Source organism: Amphibalanus amphitrite, unplaced genomic scaffold (genome assembly GCF_019059575.1).
Source record: "Amphibalanus amphitrite isolate SeventyFive unplaced genomic scaffold, NRLGWU_Aamphi_draft 000040F_arrow, whole genome shotgun sequence".
NCBI classification, from domain to species: Eukaryota; Metazoa; Arthropoda; class Thecostraca; order Balanomorpha; family Balanidae; genus Amphibalanus; species Amphibalanus amphitrite.
The window spans coordinates 1,266,671-1,289,846 of record NW_024881536.1 but is presented as its reverse complement, the minus strand read 5'-3'; the positions used below and the strand labels follow the sequence as shown (position 1 = coordinate 1,289,846).

At 50.3% G+C, this 23,176-nt stretch overlaps 1 protein-coding gene across 2 annotated transcripts in view; it reads right to left on the bottom strand.

Moving 5' to 3' along the window:
• Positions 1-23,176, bottom strand: part of LOC122374843 — a 49,836-nt gene that overhangs the window by 6,050 nt on the left and 20,610 nt on the right. For both annotated transcript variants that reach the window (XM_043353860.1, XM_043353852.1), the window contains exons 10-14: positions 12,792-12,921; positions 11,722-11,878; positions 11,190-11,329; positions 10,396-10,481; positions 6,102-6,216 (exon numbers count right to left, since the gene is read on the bottom strand). In XM_043353860.1, coding sequence (XP_043209795.1) covers positions 6,102-6,216; positions 10,396-10,481; positions 11,190-11,329; positions 11,722-11,878; positions 12,792-12,921 — 628 coding nt within the window. The remainder of the gene's footprint in view (positions 1-6,101; positions 6,217-10,395; positions 10,482-11,189; positions 11,330-11,721; positions 11,879-12,791; positions 12,922-23,176) is intronic.

The following is a 23,176-nucleotide window of genomic DNA, read 5'->3' as shown; positions in this document are numbered from 1 at the left end:
GCATAGGGCATGGTGACGTCATTAGCATTTTCGTGAATTAGAGGCACTTCTGAACATCGCATGTGAAAACAAATGGCACCACTAGATTTCTGGGACAAAGCTCGTCTAGAAAAGTGCATTTTTATGTCAAAAATAAAAAGTGGAAAAAATGACCCTTTTTCTCAGCCCTCGTTTAGTATAAACGATTTTTTATGCTTTCAATGCACACTTATCACCAGCAAAGTGAATTGGGGTCACATATAACCATTACCATCGGATTCGGCGTGAAAAATAAGCCATAAAACATGTGTTGCACGCCCATGTAGCAGAAAGTGAAAACCGTGACCTTTCGTGACCTGACCTGACCTTGACCCGTACTTAGTATGACCTCTATACTTACATGGTACCTTCACTAGGCCTTTGAGGTCATTTTTGGTGAGTTTCGAGCAGCAGCTATCTATTCCGCTGTCCGTAAGCCTAATCATGTAAAACCCCAGAATTTGACCTTTGACCTGACCTTGACCCGAAAGTTGACCTCAATCTTAACCCGCGCACCGACGGGGGGGGGGCGGATATCCGCCCCCCCCCTGAGGTTTTTCGCGGATAGCGGGAAAACCGCGGCGCGTAGCACCGCGAAATTTGGTATGACTATTCTCTCATCAATTTTACACATGGTGTGCAAGTTTGAACCTCCTAACTTTTAAGGTCAGGTCACCAGGTCACTTTGAATGACCCAACCTCAAGTCACTTTTTTGCAACTTTGTCACCGTGCCAGAGCTACAGTAGATGTCGGAGGCCTTTGAAAGTCGCAGGATGTTATTAGGTCATTAGTAGCTACAATTTGTATATCTCGGAATTTTGATGTCGGTGACCTAAGGTCAGGTCAATTTCGCGACCTCCCCATTATAAGTCAATGGGGGAAAAATCAACTCCCTGTTTTTACAACTAAAACGGGTCGGAATGGCCCCATATACCATACATGACTTCACATACGATCAACCTTCACTACCTTGAGGTCTGTTTTGCTGTTGGGCAGCTGTAAGGTCATGTGACGTCATCAAAGGTCACCAAAGGTTTTTTGCCAATAACTCCTTACAGGAACAAGATACAGCCGCGCGGATGGTCTCATTGTGTTCAGCTCGTCAAGACGCATCGAATGATATACATGATGACCTCGAGGTCACGTGACCTGAGGTCAACCTTTGACCTTGACCTTTCGAGGTCAACATATATATCATTCGATGCGGATCGACGAGAGGATCACGATGATGCTCTTAGTTTGTTCCTATCTTGACTACTTCGAAAGTTATTCGTGAAAAACCCTCTCCATATCTAGCGCCGCCATTTTGACTTTTTCGACCCCTGTGACGTCATCTTTGACCTGACCTGAAAATGACTTTAGTAAAAATTGTAGACCTTATCCGTGCGTATCCGATGCCGTTTACCGCTTGTCGCTATCTTGCTTCGTTCTCGAGATCTCAGGGGGGGGCGGTCATCCGCCCCCCCCCCCGCCGTCGGTACTAAGTTGGCGCAGACCCCCGTCGGTGCGCGGGTTAAAATCTTAAGAGTGCTTTGGGAAGGTCTCGTAGAGACCTTTCGAACGCCGCCTCGCGGGGCTCGATGCGACCATTGGTTCTCGAGATAACAGGGGGGGGGGGGTCGGATCCGACCCCCCCCCAGGCTGTCGTGGGTACCGTAAACCGGGGTGAGTTGATATGGGGTGGTGAGTTGATATAAATTGCTCGAAAAATGTTAAAATGTGTGCTGCTCATTCATTTGTAAACCAATTTTCAGTTTTATTTTTCTGTGAAGTGAAGCAACCAATAAGTGATGCATATAGCTGGGAAAGGCATGCATGTGGTGCAGTGCCTTCTTAACACATTACTTTTTTTAAAGTCCTTTTTTCTTCTGATTTTGAAACTAAGGAAAAGTCCCCACCCTACAGCAAAGACGGTGGACATTCATGGAACAACATGCACTGGGAAAGAAACTACCATCAATTTACTGTTGATCCCAGGTAGTTTTGGGTTTCACCTATAACAACGCTTTTTTATAATTTTAAGAAAAGTGGCAGGTGGTGAGTTGATATGCCATCCAGTGGTGAGTTGATATGCATGATAAAAGCTGATACCAGGCTGGTATGCATGCAAATTAGCATGAAATATGGGTCTGCAGGTAAGACAAAGTCAATTAGACCAACTCTTCTCCTTTTCTTTCCCCACATCATTACATCAACCCCCAAAAGCTTTAGTTTTTTTTTCTGAATGCTTGAGACGAGGCCTGTTAGTATCACTGATGTTAGTTGTCGGACTTTCGTCCCCGTCTTGAGTTGAGATGTTAGTTTCACAACGTTTCAGCCAGTAACTTCTCCGGCCATAGTCCAATCTGCCTCGATAGTGGGGTGGTTAGAACCGTGGACCATCAGGGGGGGACCGGAGTTCGATTCCCGCTGACTACAGGAGCTTTCGAACTGTTTGACGCTTACGGCGCAACGCCACCAACATCCAGGTCCTTCTGAGGGTCAAAGAACACCTGACGAGTGACGACGGCCGGAGAGTAACCGGAGTAAGAGTACCGGAGTTCGATTCCCGCTGACTACAGGAGCTTTCGAACTGTTTGACGCTTACGGCGCAACGCCACCAACATCCAGGTCCTTCTGAGGGTCAAAGAACACCTGACGAGTGACGACGGCCGGAGAGTAACTGGCCGAAACGTTGTGAAACTAACATCTCAACTCAAGACGGGGACGAAGGTCCGACAACTAACATCAGTGACCCCAAAGTTTTTTTTTTCTGTGGACATACCTAACATGCAAAAGGCATGCACCTATATACATACAGATTTAAAAAATTGTTATAATTATTCGTAGTTTCGAAAATGACAGAACTGTCGTTTCTGTATGGCTAACAGCGCGGGAATTCTGATTTCGTGAAACTGATTAGTTTTCCTGCTTGGCAGTTGCCAACCGAGAATGAGTGACAAAATGAAATGGAACAAACAATATAAAGAAATTGACTGGTGTTTTAGCCCTCGCCCGTATTCGTGTTTTGCCAGCGTTTAACGTATAAGGGGGGGGGGGGTCCGTTGCAATCCCATCGTCGTTTGGCCCCTGGTGGAGCTTCGCGGAAAAAAATGAGCGTGTTGCCCAAGACGCGAGGAAGCCGAGCCGATGATAGCCAGCTTTAAGGTCCTAGGTCATTGGTTAACCTTCCAGGCCAGGTCAATTACCCAGAAGTCGGGAAAATAGGGGGTTATTTGAAGTTCGTAAAGCGAGTTTATTATTTTTTGGCTGTTGCTGATCACGAATGTCATGTTAGTTTTGATCACAGATGTCTTCGTACATTTAGGCCAGGTCAGGTCAGGTCAGGTCAACCAGTAGGTGTCCTGCCGGCTATCCATAGGGAGTGTCAAGTGTCAACTACCACTGACGATGTCGTAACATGTTACGAAGGCACTAAAACTACTTCGTAAATGATCAAATGCATGTTAAATTCGAAATCGGCCCGAAAAACTACCCTAGAAACATGTAAACCTCCAAAAAGTGATTCGAGTTCACCAAAGGTCAATGACCTGACCTGACCTTCAGGTGACCTTGACAGTTGACACCCACAATATTGCGTGGGACCAACATCATTTACATGTTTGGACGTTACAATCACAAAAAGACTGGAAATGCGCGGATAATGTGAGCCGACTACGCCAAATCGCGATTCCGGCCTAGCATGGTCTCGAGAATCAGGTCACAAGTCAAAAATTATTTGAGTCAGGGTCATGAAATCTTTAGAACATGTGTAAAATTGATAAACTCGAGAGGTACTGAAAGTTTCGTCGCGATCAGCCGCTTTTTGCGCGAGTTATGTGCGAAAAGCCGAGGTGGTCCGTTCGCCCGCCTATAATTGCGAGGGTTAATTTTGGCTTTTGATGCCGAATTCTGTCTTATGTCGCTTATTTCACCTCATAGAATACAGTCCAAATTACATTCACTTCACTTCACTTCATTAATGTTTTGTTGACTACCAGTCAACAAAAGCTCAGAAGTATATGTATTCTTTCATTTCAATCCATTATCTCTGTCAGAGGCATATCAACCTTGACCCGCAACTGACAATGTGTTTTTACTACAAGAAAATACACTTGTAATTCCAAAATAAATTGCCAGTTTTGATACCGTTGGCTTGAGGACACGTGACTAGCCAAGTTCAGAATGTTCTAAGTAAAACTAAGTATCATAAAGCGAAAAAAATGATGCTGCTAAAATCAAGCCATTTTGATAGCGCTGTGTTGGACATGATTGCGTTTTCATGAATGTGAGGTCTGCCTCCAAACTACTACCATTTTTCTGATGGTTTCTTTCAGGATGTGTTCTCTCTTCCTTTTTTTAAACACTGGCATTTTATCAACACACCTCTAAGCTTCTTTAGCCGAGAAATTTTGAAAAATCCAAAACCATATCAACTCACCACCCCCAGGGGGTGAGTTGATATGAACTTTGGCGTTTTAAAAAAGGGGCTTAATACATATATTTTCTATTCATTTTTGCTGATTGCCTCCCCAAGGCATGTGCCATGAAACTGGCACAAAAAGAATTCTGTAAATGAATGTGGCTTTTAATGAAATCTAGAAAAACCTCAAAATCCATATCAACTCACCCCGGTTTACGGTACGGAAATAGCCCAGGCGGTGCCGGGTTAATCATTGCTTTGAAACTTCCAGGGATTCATAAAGGTTTGGTCAAATTTATCTTCTCAGAGGGCCTGCTTTAACCTTTATCTTGGATGATTGACATTGGTGAAATAAAATCATGTCATTTTAGCGACCTCCTCAGCAAGTTAACCCGCGCCCCACTGGGGTCTGCGTATAACACGCCCTACTGGGGGGGGGGGGGGGGCTATTCATATTCATCAGGGCTATTCATCATTCCTCCTAACTCCGAAACTACTGGGCCGATCGTCAAAATTCAAACGGCGTCTGATAGCCCCGGGAAAAACTGTCGAACGAAACCTAATTTCATTGACCTCGAGGTCACCGATGACGTCACAGGTCAGGTCAAATTAAAAATTATTAGCATTTTGGCTTGTTCACGTTTTGGGCTCTGGCCGCCGTCTTACAAGTCAGATCAGGCTCATTTTTGGTTCACACACTCGTGAACAGATGCTCTAGATACCCTGAGGGTACCTAACCTGTCCTTTGATTTTCAGGTCAAGGTCAGGTCATCACAGGTCACGAAAATATTATATCATGCGTCGGTCACGTGACACATGTTTTATGGTCCAATTAGGCCAAATATTTCGAATTTGATGTCGTCTGTGTCATTCGAGGTCATTTTGAGTCGAATTTAGCTTAGGTCAGGTCACTTTCAGGTCAAAAAAGGTCAAATTTTGAAGTTCAAAATTTTCAACAAAAAAGGTGTCTATTGGATGCAGTTTGAGCTCAGGAACACGATGGTGCTATTTATATTGGCGTACGATGCCAAATACGTGCTGAAAAATTGATTTGAAAAATTAATAATTGTGATTTTTTTGCAATAATGCGTATAACTTGACCATTTTTGAAGATATTTAGCTAAAACTTGCTAGAGTTAGTCATAATAACGCGTTCTATCACATATATTCCGGTTTTTTCGAACAGTCAAACACTTTTTGAAAAAATGTAAAAATGTAAATTTTGAATTTTATTATATAAAATTTTCAAAATTTTCAAAATTTCGAAAATCCGAGATAGCAGTTTGATAGCGCAGTCTATTCTGAGTCCTCTCATGCAAAGAAATTGGATCTAGCCTTAAAACTGAGCCCTTGGGAGCGATTGCCGTGGTTCAATGTTTTGCGTCGAAATCGGCCGAACATGACGTCACTCTGACGTCATTTCCGGCCGACCTATGGTAGCTACGAAGTTCAAATTTTGACACAAGGTGTCAAATTGATGCAGCCGAAGGTACTGAAAGTTTGGCGTCGATACGTCAAGCGGATTGGAAGTTATTGCAGAAAAACGGGAGGGGGGCTATAAATAGCCCCCCCCCAGTGGGGCGCGGGTTAATGGGAGAGAAAATAAACTGAAATGCGCTTCTGTCAGACAAAAGTCCTGTAAGCACCCCGATTTTTCGCGACACAGGGCGGTTCGCTCACCGGGGAACACTTCGCAGAGGTTGTTGAGCATGGTGGTGATGTCCTCGTCGCTGTTGCTGAAGCCGCTGCCGAACCTCATCAGCAGCAGCACCTGGGTGTTGGACCGAGAGGCGCCCTGCACGGAGACACACAGAGCTCACACATAGAGCTCAGATAGACGCTCACAGAGTTCAGATACAGAGCTCACACATACACACCAAGCTCACACACAGAGCCAGCATACGGAGCTTACACACATAGCTCAGAGACATAGCTACAGAGTTTAGATACAAAGCTCACACATAGGTAGTTACAGTCAGAGGTTACACACAGAGCCTACACACAGAGTTCACACACACAGAGCTCACAAACAGAGCTCGGATAGAGCTCACACACAGAGCTCACACACACAAAGCTCACATGCAGAGCTCAGTGCAGAGCTCAGACGACGACGGCCGTCCGACGGAGGCAAGGAGTACTAAAAGAAATCAGAACGAGGACAACGGAGCTCGTGCTCCTTTCTCATGGCTATGAACATTTTGATATATGGATTTACCGACATGGACAAAAATGTGCTATGAGGTTATCGGTGGAGCCAACAAATAACTAAATGCACTTACTTGTATTGACGTTTCGGTTTCAAACAACCTTCGTCAGAATAGAATACCAGCTAAAATATAAATATACGTCTCAAATGCACATATTTCAAACACACTGAGAACATGTGTGTTCTGATGTTCTCAGTGTGTGTTCTCATGTTCTCAGTGTGTGTTCTCATGTTCTCAGTGTGTGTTCTCATGTTCTCAGTGTGTTTGAAATATGTGCATTTGAGACGTATATTTATATTTTAGCTTGTATTCTATTCTGACGAAGGTTGTTTGAAACCGAAACGTCAATAATTATCGAATTATTCTCTTGAGCAGCTTGTAACCGTCCCAACGTACACTTCCGGCTCGTTGCTAGACGTCTGTATGGTTAAAAATAGAGAGCTTGTGCGTGATTGCTCTGCATCCTTTTGCCACTTCAGCCCGCACAAACTCCTTCGTGTGTCTATTAACGTCCCGAAACAACGCAAAAATCCTACAGTTGTTCAATCCCGCTCGATCAACCGTATAGATGTCGATGCCCTGAACTCTGACCTCATGTTTGCCGATTGGGAGGGCGTGTTTAGTGCCACGAACGTAAGTGACCAGTGGGATGCTTTCCTGACCGAATTTCTGCCGATTTTTGACGATCACGCACCTATAAAGAATATTACCATCCGTAATCCTACAGCACCACCAGTTACCCCCGCCACACTTAAAATCATGGATCAACGTCGTACCGCGTTACAGCAGTTCGGTAGAAAGTCGGAGGTTTACAAAGACTTGAACCGAACTGTCCGGGCCGCAGTGCGACGAGACCGACGCGGCGAACTTCACAGAGAGATTAGTGGGCGGGGTCCCAACAAGGTGTGGAAAAGTATTAGGTCGGTTGTGGCTGGTAAGAAAGACGGACCTAGTGTTCAACCTGATGTATCGGCTGACGTTTTAAATTCTTTTTTCGTTTCTGTGGGTCCCCGCGTCGCTACAGAGATCCGTGACCAAAATCCAGTTGTTGAGCAAATTGGCCGTTTGCCGCGTGTCGTAACCGGTAGATTTAAGCCCAGACCTATCTCTCTCGGTGAACTCGGTCACACCGTTTTCAATATGCGCAATTCTGCCGCCTGTGCGTCTGATGGCGTCTGCATTCGCATGCTGAAAACCGCTTTCCCATCTATCGGTGACGTTATCCTTCACATCATTAACACTTGCATCTCAAGGTCCGATATCCCCTTTCATTGGAAACACTCTATAGTTCACCCCATCTTCAAGTCTGGAAACCCGTCTGATCCCACTAATTTTCGACCTATCTCCTTAGTACCTGTCATTATGAAGGTGGTCGAGCGAGTCATTCACAAACAGCTCTATCGCTATCTCTCTCAAAACCATCTTCTGGCCAATACCCAGCACGGTTTCCGACCCCGGCACTCAACTGAGACAGCACTTCTGTCCGTCAGTGATCAAATCCTGGCCGCCACCGATAGGGGGGATGTCTCTATGCTATGCCTTATTGATTTAAGCAAATGTTTTGATGTCATCAACCATGAGTTATTACTCGCTAAATTGGCAATGCACGGCATAGAGACATCCTGGTTCGCCGCTTATCTCCAGGGTCACACACAGAGTGTGTCATTGAAGGACGAGTCCGGTCGCCGGGTATTATCACAACCTCTCCCCAACTCTATGGGCGTCTTTCAAGGCTCGGCACTCGGTCCCTTACTCTTCACGGTATTTTCCAATGATCTATCACTTTATTCTGAGGATCGCTGACGATACTCAATTGTTGGTGAGTGGCCCTTTAAACGACCTTAGGGGACTCATCTCGCGCTTGGAAGCGTCACTGGCGTCTCTCGACCATTGGTTCAGTGCAAATGCTCTTAAAGTAAACACTGCTAAAACTCAGCTCATGGTTTTCGGCAGTCGGCAAAATTTGAGAAGCATACCTGCTTTCACCGTTTCTTTTCGCGACACCAAACTAGTGCCATGCAAGCAGGTGGGCAACCTGGGCGTTATCTTCGACGGCACCCTGTCCTGGGACGCGCATGTGTCCGAGCTCAGTCGCCGATGCACGGGTCTCCTAATTGGCCTCTCCCATGTCCGCCACTATCTCCCCGACGGTGTCACCAAGACACTAGTGGTGGCTCTCGTCATGTCACGGATCCAGTACTGCCTCTCCGTATTTGGTAATGGTAGCCAAAAGAACTTCGATCGCATTCAGAAAATTCTTAACTTTGCCGCTAGAGTCATTTTCGGTCGCCGTAAATTTGATCATGTCTCCCATCTCCGGGACCAACTCGGCTGGATGGCACCTAAAACAATGGCTGAATACCATACCCTTATCACGGCGCACAAGGCCATCCAGAGAGGTGAACCCGAGGAGATCGCGACCCTATTTTCCAAAAATTCCCAAACACGAGCAAGGTCTACTCGCCAAGACCACCTTTTCCACTTACCGCGACCCCGACTAGAGACCGGAAAACGTAGATTCGCCTACCGTGCCGCGGCGCTCCTAAATACTCTCCCCCTCGAGCTAACGCAGTTGCCTCCAGCCAGATTTGCCCGTGCTGTAAAAAAGGGGCTTAAGCCTAGCCAGAGTAGCCATAGTAGCTAGCCTCATGACTCTTGGACTATGAAAGGCAAACGAGTCTGTGTGTACATAGTTATGAACGCGGCTTCGTGCGGGTTACACCAAGTATGTGCGTGTTCGGCGTTCGCGTTGTGTATTTCGTATCCGTAAGTGTGTGCGTTTTCTTGTGTAGGTACCTATTTCTTGTGTTATCTTCAACCAGCTCGGACTCGGAGTGTAATCGCCACGCCGATTGTGGATTGCTCTTGATCGTCAATACATACATACATACATACATACATACATACAATACAAGTAAGTGCATTTATTTATTTGTTGGCTCCACCGATAACCTCATAGCACAAATATGTCCCTAAATAGTCAGCATGGACAAAAATAAGGAGTTTGACTTGTGAGTTAAATGTTAATAACTAATATCTGGATTGCCAGCCATTAGGATCAATTGTGTGATTGTAACTGTAGATTTCATGACGTTCAACTGTAACCTAACTAGGTATTTCAGTGCGTTGTTTTATCTTTCAAAATAAATCGAAATTTATGCATGATGTCCGCATGTACCTACACCATGACTGCAGGATGATGTTCCACTCCTCACAAGCTATCAATTGACTAAAATGCTAGTCAGTGCCAACTGCCAACTCTCTCGAAAATACACCACAGGGCCAGGCTGTAGCACTCAGCCCGTGTGATGCGGCACAGCCTACCATTCCAGGCAACTGGCCGCCGCCCGTGAGAAGTGGAGCGACGTTCTATACGAGAGGTGTCTGAGGCCAAGTCAGCAGTGCAGCCAGTCAGAGACACACAACATCGCCATGTGGACTGTGGAGCGTAATGCACAGGCCCTGACCATTTACGCTGACCGGAAAAGGTGGCTAGCGACGGTAGAATTTAGACATGTACGATAAGCTGTCCACATCATCTCACACGTGATTTTTTCGTTAGCCATTTACATTGCACATTGTTCAACACCATGCAAATTGTAAACAGTCGAAGTCCAATAACTCAGCACAGATGCCGCCTATTACCATGGAATTTCAAAAGACTTCATGACCGACTCAGGGCCGCTGTAACCGATTCCGTGTCACCCGGAGGTCCGTGTATTCCGCGCTCTGCAGCTAACCGCCAGCAGACGCTGGCCCATACTCACATCGTTGGCCTCCTGGTCCAGCATATCAGCGTAGTAGGTCATCAGGCGGTACAGGGTGGCCACCAGGTCGTACTGCCCGTCCGGAACTGAAACACATCAGACAAAACAGCGTAAATCGTACCGGAGCTGGCTACACAAAAGGCTATCACTTGGAAACTGAAATATGATATAGTATTTAAGTCTAATAATATGCATACAAAAACAATTTTTAGACACCGCCTCAGCATCATTTGGTTGACATGTGCGCTGTGCGAGTGAATCTGGAATTGCGCTAAGTTTATATTCATATTTAACCTGCCATTGACAATGTTCAGCTTCCTTGGGTAATTTCAAATATACTAAGCATACCTAACTGTGATAGAAAACAATGAGAAAACAATGGTTATGAGTACCACACCGATAAAATACCTAAGTAAAACGCAAATGACAAACAAAGCTCGTATAAGAGCAGTAATCACTCAGATATGATGAATATCTCATAACTTCAACTTCGAGGTGATCAAGGAGTATCAGCATGAGCAGCCGGATGAGCAAAAAAGGTGAACCATTAGCTAACTGCTTTAGAGAAGCTAGGATAAAAATAATCGAATAATACAATATATTAAAAATAATCGAATAAAATAAGTCGAATCCGGAGCACGAAAAGCACTGAAAAGTTTATAAGCAATATCAAATTTCAAAGATTGGTGTTTCACAGGAGTCGTGGCAGGTCACATTAGGAGGGGTCCGAGGTCAGTTTGTAGCCGGTGTCGGAGCTGGGACGGTAGCGGGTCGGGCCCGACCTAGCCTCTCACCGTCCACACGCTGGATGTCGCAGGCCAGGCGCGCCTTGTTGGTGTAGTTCCACTTGTCCAGCAGCACGGCGCCGTCCTCACCGCTGACCAGGTGCATGTACGACTTGTTCCAGCCCACGTCCAGCGCCAGCGCCAGCTCCCTGCGCCGAACATCGGAAACACACGGCGGGTCGGAACAGCGCAATAGCACGCTGCCTGCGGGAGCTCAGCTCCGGCCAGAGACCCGCCCGCCGGCCGCAGAGAGGGCTGATGGGCGGCTGCGTCTCCCTGGGTACCCTGGCTGTGCAATGCGCTAGGGAAGACCTGAGCGTGTGAATGGGAAGGCGCTGTGACGGTGGAAACTCTGACATCGCAGAACTGCCGAACTGGAGTTTTTAGTTTCCCCGGAAAGGACGTGAGTGTCCACCCTGATCATTGCCCCGCTGTGGAAAACGCACGGGCACGCAATGGTGCAAAAAATGGGCAAACGAAAAATGTTCGCGGAACTCACGAAAGAAACAGAGGTATAACAGAGAATGTCCGATGGACTTACGAGAGGAAGATTTTCTGCGCCTGCGCCCCGATGCCGCTGACGCTCGGGTCGAACACGGCCACGACGTCCGCCTTGGTGGAGCACGTCGGCTCGTCGGGGGTGGCGCCCTGCGCCGGCACGTACTTGCAGCCGGGGCCGTCATCAGTCATCGACTTACCTGGCCGATCAGTCACGGTCAGGTCACAGCTCTGGGGCACTCCGAGACGCCCGCGGCACGCTCTATGCCAAATCAGGGTCATTCAGAGGTCACTTGTTTTATGGTTTGGCCAATGCTTTTGCACGAAGCAGCATAAGAAGAAATGTCTACATACATACGCTATACAGAATTGGCACAATGTGGCATACCTCATGCCTGCCTACAAAGGAACATAGGTATGAGACGATAAATCTCCTCAAATAAGAAAACACCGAGTCTCAAGTAAAAACCTATAGAACAACATAACTACATGTCAATCGGATACCAACTTTTTGGTATACCGATACCAAACCGATACCAACTTGGTAGGTATTTGGTATTTCAATACTAAGGCTTTCGGTATTTTGTTGGTATTATGAATTCTGACTAATGTAAAAGAGGCAGCTAATTTGGTATAAAGTTGGTATTTTTCTCATTTTCCAAAGTCGGTTCGGTTTCGGTATTTTCTCATGGTTTTTGTTGGTATTTGGTTTGGTATCGGTATCACGATTTTCCGTAATTGACATTACTAAACATAACCATACATGATAAATATGTCACCTGATATCGAAACTGAGTGTGCTCTAACGCTAGCCGATTCGCCCTATTCTAACTGACCGGCAAATGGGTGAATGACATGCTGAACGCCATCAGACAAGACATCACGTTTATGAAATGATGAATTATCTGTGATGTAATGTGGTGAGTTCAGATATAACTACATACACGCTACATGGTTGAAATGCATATACGTAATCATGCAATATGCATAGATGCATTAATACTGAAATCGTATTTTTGCAACTCAATTTTTCTTTTAATCATGCAACGATATCCGAGCGGGGAAGAAAGTGAACAGGTAGGATTTATTGTTCAGTTTGGCCGATCATCTCACCCGCGAAGTCGTTCAGCTGCTCGATGACATTGGTCATCAGCGTGTCCATGGCCTCGTCCAGGCTGTCCTGGTTCAGCATCGGCATCCGGCCCAGGTCGGCCGAGTAGTAGGCGAAGCCAAAGTTGACCGCCTGTAACACGCCAGACGACGAAACCAGACACCAGAGTGAAAAAATGAATATGATCCTTTATGGATCAGACTTAACAATAGCTGCTGGTCCGGCTGTGATTGCGATCGTGCACAAGTACATTAAACTTTCAAAGCGTTTCGAAGTATAATAAATATTTGCACAAGTGCTTATTGCATAGAGCACACCCATCGCGCGTTTGAGAAAACGCTGCCGCGCTGTAAATACATTGGGTCGGCGGGGGTGGGGAGTGGGCGTGCGTTTGTGAGAGGGTTGTTTGGTGTATGTGATTCTTGAAGTATTCATGTATGTGTGACGGGAGCGGTGCCTCGACATAAGCACGGAGTGCTTTTGCACCGCCCTGCATATCTTGTTTGATGCTTGTTTTGTTAACAATATATGATGATGATGATGATGATGATGACGTGAGGCAATCGACTCAAAAGGGGTCAACAGCAATGTTTCGTTCACGCAAATGACAGCCAGCAAAGAATTGAAAAAAAACGTGGGCCGTTTTGCTTACAATACAAGTGTACCACATACATTAGTTGTGGCATCCTAACTGTGAGTCGCCGCTTTCCAACTTCATCATTTATTTCATCCCCAACTCATCAGTTGACATCCGAGTCCTAGGATATCCCCGTAAGGAAAGTGGGGCAAAGCGGCCACCCTAACGCTTCTTACAATGCCGACGCTTGTTTTAAAATTTGAAAGATTCTTTCTATGCCAATTTGATCCCTATTAAATTGTTTTTTATTTCAACTGCGTTTTATTTCCAAAGGCGTTCACATATGAGAGATATTGGCAAAGCTTTAATCCGCGCCCCACTGCAGGGTCTGCGTATAACGCGCCCTACTGGAGAGGGGGGGGGGGCTATTCATAGCCCCCCTCCTAACTCCGAAACTACTGGGCCGATCGTCAAAATTGAAAACGGCGTCTAATAGCCCCGGACAAAACTGTCGATCGAAACCTAATTCCATTGACCTCGAGTTCACCGATGACGTCACAGGTCAGGTCAAATTAAAAGTTATCGATAATTGGCTTGTTCACGTTTTGGGTTCTGGCCGCCGTCTTACAAGTCAGATCGGGCTCATTTGTAGTTTATACACTCGTGAACAGATGCTCTAGATACCCTAAGAGTACCAAACTTGTACTTTGATTTTCAGGTCAGGGTCAGGTCATCACAGGTCACGGAAATCTTATGTCATGCATCGGTCACGTGACACATGTTTTATGGTCAATTTAGATCATAGATTTCGAATTCGATGTCGTTTATGTCATTCGAGGTCATTTTGACTTGAATAAAGCTTGGGTCAGGCCACTTTCAGGTAAAAAAAGGTCAAATTTTAAAGCGAAATTTTTCAATAAAAAGTGTCTATCGAATGCAGTTTGAGCTCAGAAACACGATGGTACTATTTATATTAGTGTGCGTCGCGCGATGTCAAATACGTACTGAAAATTGATTTGCAAAAATTTATAATCGTGAACTTTTTGCTATAATGCGTAGAACTTGGCCATTTTTGAAGATATCTGGCTAAAACTTGCTAGAGTAAGTCATAGGTATGTTATCTATCACATATTTATATACCATTTTATCGAAAAGTCAAAAACCTATTAAATAAAAGGTAAAAATATTAATTTTGAACTTTGATATTTCCATATATATATATATATATATATATATATATATATATATATATATATATATATATATATATATATACTTTTCATAATTTTCAAAGTTTTGAAAATCCGAGAGAGCAGTTTGATAGCGCAGTCCATTTTAAATCCTCTCATGCAAAGAAATCGGATCTAGGTTAAAAACTGAGCTCTTGGGAACGATTGACGTGGTTCACCGTTCAATGTTTTGCGTCGAAATCGGCCGAATATGAAGTCACTCTGACGTCATTTCCGGCCGACCTATTGCAGCTAGTAGCTACGAAGCTCACAGTGTAATTCTACGGACGGCCTGCTGATCTGTGCAATCTACGGAATCTGTGTCAGCAATCTAAAGAAGGGCCGTCCGTGAATACAACAGCGGGCAGAGCCTGGCGGCGCGGACTGGTGTGACTCCCGTTACGCTCGCCTGGAGCGCCCGAATCGCTGCGGCACTTGCGGTGCGGCGAGCGGTATCGGCGGGTGTCAGCAGAACGCTGTTGGGCCCGGCAGACTGGCGGTAGCCGAGCACTCGCTCTTAGGAGAGCGTCTGGACGGGCAGGCGTGTCCGCTAAGACAGCCTGAGCCAGAGCCAGTGGCAAGGTCCGTGTCAGTATACCGGGTCCGACCAGGGGTACCGGCGTGGCTACAATCAGAGGCGTCTTTAAGGGCGTGTTGCCCACCTCGCTCGACCGTAGCTCGGTGCGACCTTGAAGGTCGGTTGTGCGTGTGTCTCTCCGTCGCCAGCCTTCAGCCTCCTCCGTCTTCCTTCGCCTCTCTTCTTCAAAGTCCTGCTCCGGTTAGAAGTCGAATGTATTTGCACACAATTGGGCGACCATTGTACTAACAGTACCAAGTGGTAACGAATAGTGCGCATGCGCTATCATGTAGAACGGCGCACAGTTCCTGTAGGTCCACACGCGCAGTGGCGGACACATTAGGTACAGAGAATATATACACGATACAAACATATGACAACAAACATAAACAAACAAACAAACATAACATATGTACACTACGCGATCGGGCACAGCTCGTCACTACACTGCCCCCTCCCTAGACGCGTCGCCGATGAAGGTGACGTGTCGAAATCGATCCGGTGGTCGTGACTCGCGTCCGGAGCGAGTGCGGAGAATTGATCTGGGCTGTGCTGGCGTGGTGATGTCCGTGGTCGATGCTGGCCGCGATGGCGCTGCTGGTCGCAGTGTTGTCGGTGCTTCCGTTGGCGCCGGGCGTGGTGTTGGCGCTGCTGGCGGTGCAGGACGTGCGGCCGCCGGAGTGTCGTCATAGAGTAGGAGCTCCGGGCCGCCTGTCTGGGCGGCCGATGACTGCACGTCAGGTGCGCGCTGTGGCTGCTCCTGAGGTTGATCCGGCACCTCGTCCATGAAGGCGGGCTTGCAACGGTCGATGGTGATGACATCGCGTCGCTGTCGCCGTTGGATGGTGATGGTCTTGTCTGTCCTGTTGATGACTGGGAACGGGCCGTCGTACGGTGCGTCCAGAGGGTAACGGTGGTCGTCCCGCCGAACGAAAACGTACTTTGCCGTCTTCAGCGCCTCCGGGACGTACGTGGCGCGCTTGGTTGTCCGTGGCAGAGTGGGTCGAAGCTGAGCCATGGCGCGTCGCAGGTCCTTGACGAAGGAGGCTGGTGATGCGTCTGCTGTGCGGCTGCTGTCGAAGAACTCGGCTGGGAGTCGCAGTGGAGAGCCGTATACCAGTTCAGCTGGGGACGCCTGCAGGTCGGTCTTGATGGTGGCGCGGATGCCCAGCATGACCAGCGGCAGCACGTCTGTCCACGAGGCTGCTTGGTGGGCACGGAGACTGGCCTTCAGCTGACGGTGGAACCGCTCGACCATGCCGTTGCAGGCCGGGTGGTAGCTGGTTGTCCGAGTCCGCTGGCAGCCGAGGAACCGCTGAAGCTCCGACCAGAGGGCAGACTCGAACTGAGCGCCGCGGTCGGTGGTGATGATGGATGGAACACCGAACCTGGCGATCCAGTGCTCGAGGAAGGCTCGAGCCACCGTGGTGGTGCGAATGTCTGGCAGCGGGATGGCTTCTGGCCACCGAGTGAACCGGTCGACGCACGTCAGAAGGTACGAGTGGCCTCTTGATGGAGGCATCGGACCGACGAGGTCTACATGGACGTGGTCGAAGCGTTGCTGAGGCGGCTGGAAGGTGCCGACGTCGGACTTGGTGTGCCGGCCGATCTTGCAGCGCTGGCAGGCGAGGCAGGTTCGGGTCCAGCGGCGCACGTCACGATCCATACCGGGCCAGACGAACCGCTTGGAGACGATCTTGACGGTGGCCTCGACGCCAGGGTGCGACAGGTCGTGCAGAGCCTTGGCGAAGGGCCGGCGCAGCGCCTCTGGGAGGACCGGCCGAGGCGATCCGGTGGACTCGTCGCAGAGCAGACGGAGTCCATCGCCGACCGGGATGTGGCGCAGGCGCAGTGAGGTGTCTGAGGCCTCGAGTTCTTCCAGCGAGCCGTCTTCGGACTGGGCCTTGGCGATGGCAGTGAAGTCGGCGAGCGGGGGGCGCGGCTGGGCCACCATCGAGACCGTGCGCGACAGCGTGTCGGCGACCACGTTGTCTTTGCCAGGCACATGGCGGATGTCCGACACGAACTGGCCGATGTAGTCCAGGTGGCGGACCTCTCGTGGTGAGTAGCGGTCGGAAGAGGAGCCGACGGCCGTTACCAGCGGGCGGTGGTCCGTAAAGACAATTGCCGACCGGCCTTCGATAGAATGCTTGAAATGTCGGACGGCCAGGTAGATGGCGAGCAGCTCGCGCCCGAACGTACTGTACTTCTTCTCTGCAGGTTGAAGCGTCTTAGAGAAGAAGCTTAGCGGCTGCCACTCGCCAGCTACGTGCTGTTGGAGGACGGCGCCCACTCCGCAGTCTGAGGCGTCGACGAAGAGGGCGAGCGGCGCGTCCGGGACCTGGTGCGCGAGGTGCGTCGCCGCGGCCAGGGCGTCCTTGATGTGTCGGAAGCGCTGGCGTGTCGCGTTCGTCCACGCGACGGGCGCTTTGGAGTTCTTGCCCTTGTTAGTGAGCAGGGCGTGCAGGGGCTGCAAGAGTTCGGCGGCCCGGTGGACGAAGCGGTGATAGTACGCAACCATCCCCAGGAACCTCCGCAGCTGGGACTGCGTGGTCGGCTCTGGGAAGTTCCTGATGGCTTCGACTCGTCCAGGCAGCGGGCGGACGCCGTCGGCGTCCACCGAGTGGCCGAGGAACACCACCTGCTGCTGACCCAGGACGCACTTGTGCCTGTTGACGACGACGCCGTAGGTGTTGAGGCGCTGAAGTACGTGGTCCAGGAGCTGCAGGTGGTGTTCGGCAGTCGGGCTGGCAAGCAGGATGTCGTCGAGGTAAACGAAGCAGCCCGGTATGCCGCGGAGGACCTCATCCATGAAACGCTGGAAGGTCTGTCCAGCGTTCCTGAGGCCGAATGGCATCCGGACGCATTCGTAGAGGCCGAACGGTGTAGTTATGGCGGTCTTGGCGACGTCGGCAGGTTCCACGGGTATCTGGTGAAACGCCTTCACCAAGTCGATCGTGCTGAAGACGGCACACCCGTGCAGGTCGGCCGAGAAGTCTCGCAGGTAGGGAAGCGGGTACCGGTCCGGCAGAGTGCGGGCGTTCAGCGCCCTGTAGTCACCACAGGGGCGCCACTCGCCGGGAGACTTCTTGGGCGCCATGTGGAGAGGCGAGGCCCAGCTGCTGCTGGACGGGCGGATGGTGCCCTGCCGTAGCATCTTGTCGAATTCTGTTTTGGCGATGTGTGTCCGGTCTGGTCGTAGTCGCCGTGGCCGCTGGTGCACTGGCGGCCCGGTGGTGACGATATGGTGTGTCACACTGTGCTTGACTGGTGCCGGGCCGGGCGCTGGCGATGTTACGTCCGGGTAGCGGGCGAGGACGGCGGCATAGCGAGCAGCAGCCTGCTCGTGGATGAGGCGCACGCCGATGGAGCACAGTCGTGACCGCTGGGCGCTGGCGCACACGGTGCCGTCTCGCAGGAGGCGTTGGCTGGCGACGTCGACGACGAGCTGGTGTGCGGCCAAGAAGTCGGTGCCCAGGATCGGTGTGGTGACATCGGTGATAAAAAATCGGTGCTTCAGGCTGTGATGGCGGCTTAACGTGACGTCCAGCAGACAGGTGCCGTAGACGGCGATTGGCGAGCCGTTTGCCGCGACGAGCTGCTGGCCGGCAGGAGCAGGGGTCAGCGTGGACTTCTTGGGTAGGCAGCGGCGTGGCAGCACGCTGACCTGCGCTCCGGTGTCAATCAGAAATTGATGATTGGTCTTCGTGTCCCGCACGAAGAGGAGCGGCGCGGCGGTGGGAAGTGCGCCCGCGCATTGCGCCAAGAGCGCGGGGCCGCCTAGTTTTCCGCCCAACTGCATGGCGATTCGCAGCGGCGTGCCCTGCTGCCGAACCGCTGATGGTACCAGCAGAGGTCGTCTTCGTTCGTCGGCGTCGGAGAGCGCGCTGGTGTTGGCGGCCGTGATGAGCTAGGCGCCCGTCGTCGGCGGGATTGGCTCCGGCCACGATCCCGTCGGAGCGCGTCTTGTAGGCGCCGGTTGCTGGCCTCGAGGCCTCGGTGGCTGGCCTGGAGGCTGTCCATCTTGGCGACTAAGGTCGCTACGACGGCCTCTAGTCCGGCTGAAGGTTGAGCCGGTGCCGGTGTCGCAGGCTGCGGCGGCGGGGCGGTGACGACCGCTACCCTCGGGTCCGGCCCGCTGGCGTCCAGGTATCGGTCTGCCGCTTCTGCCAGCGCGTCCAGTGCGCTGTCGGCCGGCAGTAGGGCCAGGGCAGCGCGGACGGGCTGCGGCAGACGTTGTTTGAAGAGTGTCCGGAACAGCTCCGTGTCCACGGGAGCGTCCCCGGCGGCGGCCAGCTCGTTCCTCATGGAACGGAGGAGCGCCGTCGGCTTTTGGTCGCCGAGCTGCTGTCGGCTGAGTAGCGACTGCAGCTTGTCGGCCCGGGATTGCGCAAGGCGAGACTTCAGCGCGTCGCACAGGGCGGTGAATGACCTTGATGTCCTTATCACGTCCTTGACCTGGACGGCGATAGTCGCTGGCAGGTTGGCGACTAGAAGTTTGTACCGGAGCTCGTCGGAGCTTACGCCGCTGATGTCGAACGCGCATTCGACCTGTAGGAGCCATAGATCGGGCTCTTCTGGCGTGTATGGCGGCAGGCGGAACGAAGCTAGCGGCCGTTGAGCGGTCTCAGGAGGCCCGTTGGACACAGTCGCGGGAGGGGCGCCCCGCGGTGCTGCGTTGTCCAACTCCGTGGCGTCCGGCATGACTGGGTTGGAGTATCACGTCGGGGTCACCAGTGTAATTCTACGGACGGCCTGCTGATCTGTGCAATCTACGGAATCTGTGTCAGCAATCTAAAGAAGGGCCGTCCGTGAATACAACAGCGGGCAGAGCCTGGCGGCGCGGACTGGTGTGACTCCCGTTACGCTCGCCTGGAGCGCCCGAATCGCTGCGGCACTTGCGGTGCGGCGAGCGGTATCGGCGGGTGTCAGCAGAACGCTGTTGGGCCCGGCAGACTGGCGGTAGCCGAGCACTCGCTCTTAGGAGAGCGTCTGGACGGGCAGGCGTGTCCGCTAAGACAGCCTGAGCCAGAGCCAGTGGCAAGGTCCGTGTCAGTATACCGGGTCCGACCAGGGGTACCGGCGTGGCTACAATCAGAGGCGTCTTTAAGGGCGTGTTGCCCACCTCGCTCGACCGTAGCTCGGTGCGACCTTGAAGGTCGGTTGTGCGTGTGTCTCTCCGTCGCCAGCCTTCAGCCTCCTCCGTCTTCCTTCGCCTCTCTTCTTCAAAGTCCTGCTCCGGTTAGAAGTCGAATGTATTTGCACATTTTTTTTTTTTGAATTTTGCATCCCCGCTAGCTCAAGGCTATGTTAATAAGATGTGTTATGTTACTGGATACTGACTTCCTAGGTCTGAAACCTGTTTGATATGGAGAAAGTAGATTATTGGACTCCAGATAAGCCCTAATTCGTCCATTAACCATTCTTTCCATTAGTTTTGATGCACAGCTTGTGAGGGATATTGGGCGATAGTTTGCAGGATCAGAATGTTGTTTGCCATTTTTAAGGATTGGGATAATAATGCTTCTGCGCCAGGATGGAGGATATGAATTGCTTTCCCAGAGTTGATTTATATTAGCCAGGAGAGTTGCAAGTCCAGATTCAGGGAGATTTTTGAAGAATTGGTATGCGACCTGATCTGGACCGACCGATGTGTTTCCACATTTGGCAAGTGATGAGTGAAGCTCATGTTCTCTGAATGGTGCATTGTATTGTTCGTTGTTGAGTGAGTCGAATGAGAGTGTACTGAGGTGTGTATCAAGTGTTGTGGTGAATTGTGGTGGGTATTGCTGTTCAGAAGAGATATTGGCGTAGTGGATAGCAAATTGAATAGTTACTTCTGAGGGGATGATGTAATGTATGTTGTTAATGTAAAGGTGGGGTACCTTGTAATAGGTGCGATTTTTAGTGAAACATTTAATCAGGGACCATATTTTCGAAAGAGGGGTAAATCTATTAAAAGTGTTAGCAAATTGCTGCCAGCTTGAGCTTTTGGCTTTCAAAATAATTTCACGTGATTCTCGTCGAGCCTTACGAGCTGCCTCCGCGTGTGCGTCGCAGATGCATCGTCTAAAGACACGCATTGCTCGCCTTCGAAGTGCTACTGCTCTTTGACAATCAGAGTTCCACCAGGGAGAATTTTTGTCGGGGATGGGGGGTCGAGTGAGAGGAATCGTCTGTTTTGCTACGTTAAGTATCATGTCAAGGAAAGTGTTAATATCTTTAGGGGGATCTCTACATTCTACGTTAATGTGTTTTTGAAAGTTAGCCCAGTCGGCTTTCCGAAAATTCCATCTTGGGAGAAAGTTAAAATTTGTTTGTTCTGAAGGAACATCAATGGAGTAGTGCAAAGGGAAGTGATCACTAAATAGGGTATCATCTGCAGTGTATTGGGTGAAAAGTGTCGCGGTGTTTGTGTCCGTGATAGCGAAGTCGATGACGCTATGTGAGGCTTCGCCATTAGAAATGCGTGTGTGTGTTGGTACTCTGTTTGTGAGTGGTATCAGATCAAGTGCTTCTATTACGTTAAGTATTTGTCTGCCTCTTGTGTCGTTGCGTGTGCATCCCCATGTTAGATTTTGGGCGTTAAAGTCTCCCATTATGATAAAAGGAGGGGAGAGCTGGGAAATCAATTCGGAGAGGTGTTTAGGATTCAATGGGTAGGTAGGAGAGAGGTAGATAGAGAGGACAGTTAGATCACGCTGTGCTATTTTTACTTTAGCTCCTACAACGTTAAGCGTTGTATTGAGATGAATTTGGTGGTGCAAGATATTATTTGAGATATAAAGCGCCGAGCCGCCCCGGCGAGGTGTTTCATTTACGTTATCTGTATACAAAGAATAGTCACGAATGTTGAAATTATAATTAGTCGAGTCAGAGTCTATGAATCTGGTTTCTTGGATGGCGGCAAGTAACGGTTTATTATGCAAGATATAGTTCTTGAATTCCCCCCAATGAGATACCAGCGAGCTGGTATTCCATTGGAGAAAGAATTCAGGCCGTGATTGTTCAGTGTGGTTACTCATGTTTGCTTATTTATGTTTTACTGAGAGACGGGTCATGGGTCGGGCCCGGCTGACCGTCTCCGACTCTGTGTCAGTGGCGGGTTCAGATGGTGGGATGGAGTGTGTGGGTGAGGTGGCAGCGCTGGTCCCCGTCCGCTCGGACAGAGGCGAGTCCGGCTCCAGTGTCGTGGTTGGTGACGCGTCCGGTGTCTGTGAGGGTGTGGTCTGTGGTCGTGGTGGTGTTCGTGGTGGGGTCGGAGGGCGCTGGGCACTCCGCACCGGTGGAGGGGGACGCGGCGGTGTCTGTGTGGGTGTGGTCTGTGGTCGTGGTGGTGTTCGTGGTGGGGTCGGAGGGCGCTGGGCGCTCCGCACCGGTGGAGGGGGAGGTGGCGGCCTCGCCGGCGGAGGCGTGTCCTCGCTTGTTTGTGTTGGGCGCGGAGGGCGTGGGCGCGGCGGCGGGACCTTTTCGCGGACTGCCGGGAGCGGGGGCCACTCAGCTGGATCCAGTGTGACTGTTGCGTTCGTTGTGCGGCTGTTCTGTTTCATGTGGTGCTCCCTGGCTGCCTGTCTTGTGGCCTCCCGGTGCCAACGGCTTGCATCTTGGACAACGGGGCACCCCTTATCCCAAGACGGATGAGGCCCTCCGCAACTGAAGCAAAGAGGGGGAGCCTTACACCCTTCCGTCGGGTGCTCCTCGGAACAGCGTCCGCACCGCGGTTTGCGGCGACGACACGCCCGCGCACTGTGGCCATACATGAGACAGTTTTTGCAGGGGCGAGGGGCGTAGACCCACGGCGTGATCGGGACTCTCAAGTAGCCGCAATACACGACTTGCGGGAGGTCCCGCCCGGCGAACCATAGTCTTATTGTGGGGTTAGGACCCATCTTTTCGATGTTGTTGGACCTGAGCCTTTCGACTTTGATGACGCCTTGCTCCTTGAGTTCGTCGAGGAGCTCAGCGTTGCTGAGCTCCGTCAGCGCCTCGCTCCTGAGAGCACCT